This window comes from Borostomias antarcticus (assembly GCF_949987555.1).
Source record: "Borostomias antarcticus genome assembly, chromosome: 31".
Classification (NCBI taxonomy): Eukaryota; Metazoa; Chordata; class Actinopteri; order Stomiiformes; family Stomiidae; genus Borostomias; species Borostomias antarcticus.
This window is the reverse complement of record NC_140264.1, coordinates 5,701,541-5,706,540: the sequence shown is the minus strand read 5'-3', so window position 1 is coordinate 5,706,540 and position 5,000 is coordinate 5,701,541. Positions and strand designations below refer to the sequence as shown.

General features: G+C 45.5%; 2 protein-coding genes across 2 annotated transcripts in view; both read left to right on the top strand.

Annotated features, from left to right (window-relative positions):
* LOC311327345 (E3 SUMO-protein ligase ZBED1-like) overlaps positions 1 to 2,913 on the top strand; it is a 3,205-nt gene extending 292 nt beyond the window's left edge. Inside the window, exons 1-2 of the mRNA XM_084460380.1 lie at positions 1 to 123; positions 1,027 to 2,913. The exon at positions 1 to 123 is cut by the window's left edge and continues 292 nt beyond it. Of these exons, the coding sequence (XP_084316506.1) occupies positions 1 to 123; positions 1,027 to 2,697 (1,794 nt within the window). The 3' untranslated portion in view covers positions 2,698 to 2,913. The remainder of the gene's footprint in view (positions 124 to 1,026) is intronic.
* parn (poly(A)-specific ribonuclease (deadenylation nuclease)) overlaps positions 1 to 5,000 on the top strand; it is a 15,304-nt gene that overhangs the window by 7,692 nt on the left and 2,612 nt on the right. Inside the window, exons 18-23 of the mRNA XM_084460335.1 lie at positions 3,078 to 3,147; positions 3,465 to 3,520; positions 3,730 to 3,816; positions 3,924 to 3,998; positions 4,245 to 4,431; position 5,000. The exon at position 5,000 is cut by the window's right edge and continues 130 nt beyond it. Of these exons, the coding sequence (XP_084316461.1) occupies positions 3,078 to 3,147; positions 3,465 to 3,520; positions 3,730 to 3,816; positions 3,924 to 3,998; positions 4,245 to 4,431; position 5,000 (476 nt within the window). The remainder of the gene's footprint in view (positions 1 to 3,077; positions 3,148 to 3,464; positions 3,521 to 3,729; positions 3,817 to 3,923; positions 3,999 to 4,244; positions 4,432 to 4,999) is intronic.

Sequence of the window (5,000 nt, the reverse complement as noted above, 5' to 3'; positions counted from 1 at the left end):
GCACCGCAGTGCAAGCGCTGCTACAAAGTGTGCCTCGCTAAAGGAGGCAACACTTCGAACTTATCGAAACATTTGAAGGACAACCACGCGGACTTGTTCCGCGACTTCAATAAAGAAAGACAGGTGATAACTTTGTTCACCAGTTCACTGCACTGTCATGTCAATGAAAGAAGTACAGAGCCTCTCCCAGCCCCGTAGTAAACCTAATGCAGCCTACATACAGAGTTAAAACATGTCCATGGTTAATCAATGCAATTTTAAAAAAAATACAAAAATTCTTAAAATATTTAAATAAATTCCACAGACTAGAATATAACTTTAATATATTTTTATGTATTTTAATATTATTTAATGTTTCATATATATTATAAAGCATTAAGGCAATTAATTATATGAAACAATTATTATTATATTGAAACACACTTTTGTAAAACATTCCATTAGCCTACAATATCTAATCCTATCCTACAGGACTGTCTCAGAAAATTAGAATATTGTGATAAAGTTCTTTATTTTCTGTAATGCAATTTAAAAAAAACAAAAATGTCATATATTCTGGATTCATTACAAATCAACTGAAATATTGCAAGCCTTTTATTATTTTAATATTGCTGATTATAGCTTACAGTTTAAGATTAAGATTCCCAGAATATTCTAATTTTCTGAGATAGGATATTTGAGTTTTCTTAAGCTGTAAGCCATGATCAGCAATATTAAAATAATAAAAGGCTTGCAATATTTCAGTTGATTTGTAATGAATCCAGAATGTATGACATTTTTGTTTTTGTAATTGCATTACAGAAAATCACAATATTCTAATTTTCTGAGACAGTCCTGTAGATGATAGAATGAGCCTCAATTTATTTTTCTATTCCATTTAATGTCTTTCTTTTCCGTTTAATGTGGCCTATAGTTTCAAAACACAAACCTTTTGAACAATGAAACAAGTAAAATGAAGCAATGGCATACAAATTAAAATGACCATGTTAATTAAAATACTGTACCCCCTCCCTCCCCCAATTACAGAAGTCTAGTGCTGCCGGCTCAGAGAGGGTGACACCACCCACTCAGAAGCAACCTACTCTCCAAGATGTCTTTCAACAGCATATTAAGTACCCAAAGGACAGCAAAGATGCTAAAAGGCTCAACAGGGCAGTTGCAGAGTATATCTGTATGGATCAAGTGCCAATATATTCAGTAGAGAAAGCTGGGTTCAGAAACCTTGTACATAATTTGGACAAAAAGTATGACCTCCCGTCAAGGAATTTTTTCATGTATAATGAAATTCCCAAGATATATGACGAGACAAGGTCTATGATCAGTGCACAGCTAGCAGCAAAGCCTTTCTTTGCCTGCACTACAGACCTCTGGACGAGCAGAACTGCAAGTGCATACATGGCTGTAACACTCCAGTATATTACAGAAGCCTGGAAAATGGAGTCCTGGTGCCTAGGATGCTCTGCATTGCAGTCTGACCACACAGCTGAAAGTCTGAAGGAAGCCCTGGAAGATATTGTAACAGAGTCATGGGGGTTGGATATGACCAAAATGTCTGGTATCACAACAGATAATGCTTCTAATAACCGCAAGGCGTTTGCTGACTTCAGCTGGATACCCTGCTTTGGCCACAACCTGGATTTGGCTGTCAAGAAAGCCATAGCGACAGATCGCGTGGCTAGCTCTCTGTCCCGACTCCGGAAGACCATCTCTGCCTTCTCCAGGTCCAATAAGATGACAAGAATGCTGAAAGAGAAACAGGCCTCTTTAAAGCTACCACAGCATAAACTAATTCATGATGAGCCCACCCGCTGGGGTTCCACCTATGACATGGTGGAACGATTCTGTGAGCAGCAACAAGCCGTCTCTGCAGTTCTGGCGGATGATAGAAAGAAGTGGCACCTGATGCCCAAAGACTCAGACATGACAACTCTGGAAACGGTAAGGGATGTCTTGGCTCCACTCAGTGAATTCACAGATGCCCTAAGTGGAGAGAAAGAAGCAACTCTCTCATCAGTCCTGCCACTCATATGGAAGATAAGAGCCTGCCTGGAAGATGAGGAAGGTGACAGTCCACTGACGCGGGAAATGAAGCACAATAGTAAAGAAGACTTTGAAAAGAGATATGATGAGTACAATCTGAAGATGACACTAAACATCGCCACATTCCTAGATCCAAGATTTAAAAATATGTTTGTTACTATGGAAGAAGAAGTTAAGAGAGAACTTCTCCTAAAAGTTGACACAGTTCATCTTCCTAGGGAGCCCAGCCAGAAACAAGACGAGTCAGTGGATGACGCAGCAGGAGCATCTACATCAAAGAAGAAGAGAAGTGACCTAAAGAGTTTGCTCTGCAGTATCACCTCAGAAAAGAAGGGGGCAGATACTAGACAGGATTCTGCCACACCCATGACAACACCCAGTGATAAACTAGAAGGAGAGATGACTGATTATAGACAATTAAGAGAAATCAGCCCTGCAGAGGACCCCCTGGTATGGTGGAAGCAACACCAGGTAGAGCTGCCCATCTTAGCTCAGTTTGCAAGACAGTATCTGTGTATTCCAGCATCAAGCTGTGCATCTGAACGTGTCTTCAGCACATCTGGGAATATCTGCAGTCCAAGGCGTTCTAGACTGACCGAGGAAAATGTAGACATTCTTGTTTTCTTGGCTAGGAACCTGAAAAAAGAAAAACAGTGATAGCCCGCCAGCCACCCTAGGAGGAGTTTTTGCTGCTACAGTATTTTATTTTACATGGTGACTTTAATTTGAATGGCATTGCTTTATTTTACTTGTTCTCACTGTTTTAAAGGTTTGAAAATTTTAATATCCCATGCCAATTATTTATTTTATTCATCGTTGTTATTGTTCCCAAAGTCTGGTTTAAAATAAAGGAAAATGTTGACATTTGAGAGTGTTCCACCTTTTTACAAAAAGTATCGAAAAGTATCGAAAAGTATCGAAATACATATTGGTATCGGTATCGAAACAGAAATTTGGTATCGTGACAACCCTAACACACACACACTGAATCCTGCTTCATATCTTTGGCCTTTTTCTCTCTTTCTTCGATGACCTAGGCACGTTCCTGACCCCCCCTAAAGCCCACATCTCCGCTCGCTCAAAACTCATCGAGCCCTTCTTCAACAAGTAAGCCTCTCCCTCCTCCTCCTCTCCCTCTCCCTCCTCCTCTCTCCCCTCCTCCTCCTCCTCCCTCTCCTGCTCCACCTAACCTAGATTCTAGTGCTGGTCAGAATAGGAGCTTTCACACGGCCAAACTAGGGATGTTTGGGGGTAACTCCTGTGTTCACACCAGGGGGGCCAGGCTCTATGGGCGGGTTCACGGAAAATACCCCCAAAAAGACCCCGCTCGCGATGTGGTACTCTTGCCAGGGGAACCCTACTTTGTGGGTGGGGCGGCAGCTGAATATGACCTCTGAACTCATCTCTCTCTCTCTCTCTTGCAGACTATTTCTAATGAGAATCATAGATATCCCCTACCTCAACATCAGCGGACCAGACTGTGAGCTCAACACACACACACACACACACGCATACACATACACAAAAAGGAAAACAAGTGTTTGATGTGATAAGCGAACCTGACACATTCCTATCAACTTATTGTTGACATGGCAAATAAATTATTGAATTGAACACACACACACACACACAGCTGGCCTAACAGGGAAGTGTATTGGTTGATGGCTTCATCCCCGCTCCTCTCCTCAGTGCAACCCAAGAGAGACCACGTTCTCTACGTCACCTTCCCCAAGGAGTGGAAGACCAGCGACCTCTACCAGCTCTTCAGTGCCTTCGGTACTACTTCTACTCTCACACACACACACACAGACACAGACAGACATAGCTGGTAGTCTGTTGGGTTTCCCTCTAACTAACTTCTCCCTCCTCCCGGTGTTGCCTAGGTAACATCCAGGTGTCGTGGATCGATGACGTGTCGGCCTTCGTCTCTCTGAGCCAGACGGACCAGGTCCAGATCGGTGAGCTACAACTCGTGTGTGTCTCTATCACTCTATCTTGGTCCAGGTCCAGATAGCCAAGCTCTCTCTCTCTCTCTCTCTCTCTCTCTCTCTCTCTACAGATAGGTGAGCTCCTCTCTCTCCTCTATCTATCCACTCACCTCTATCTCTACTGTCTATCCACTCTATCCATCACTCTCTCTCTCTCCTCTCTACCTCTCCATCTCTCTTCTCCTGTCTCACCAGCGTGTCGTTCCTCCCTTCCAGCCATGAACACCAGCCGCTACGCGGAGAGCTACCGCATCCAGACGTACGCCGAGTACCTGCAGGGCCGGCAGCAGCAGCGCCGGGAGGTCCGTGGGCCGGAGCCGGCCCCCCAGTCCTGGGGGGAGGAGGGCTGGGTCAAGCACCCCTACACCTCCCCCTCCTCCAGCTCCGGGGCCGCCCCCTACAGGTAGGCCCAGAGACGAAGACTTCACCGTCCAGACGTCCGCTCTGGCACGTCCGCACCAGACTCCGGTTCTGTCGGCGCGCGCATCTAGCACTCGCGTTCCTAGCGCTCCTAGCGCTCGCGTCCCTAGCGCTCGCGTTCCTAGCGCTCGCGTTCCTAGCGTTCCTAGCGCTCGCGTTCCTAGCGTCCCTAGCACTCGCATTCCTAGCGCTCGCGTTCCTAGCGTTCCTAGCGCTCGCGTTCCTAGCGTCCCTAGCACTCGCATTCCTAGCGCTCGCGTTCCTAGCGCTCGCGTTCCTAGCGCTCGCGTTCCTAGCGCTCGCGTTCCTAGTGTTCCTAATGTTAGCTTGTTGGGGGCTAGTAACGCTAGCTAGCTAGCCAGTCTAGCTAGACCAGGCTCCCAACTAACGTTTGTTTTGGCATGACAGCACTGGAAACACGCAGATTTATGATTATGTGCGTCTCTCTCTAACGTGTTTGACTCTGTGCTTGTCTAACGTGTGTCTCTCTCTCTCTCTCTCTCTCTCTCTCTCTCTCTCTCTCTCTCTCTCTCCCCCCTCCCTCCCTCCAGG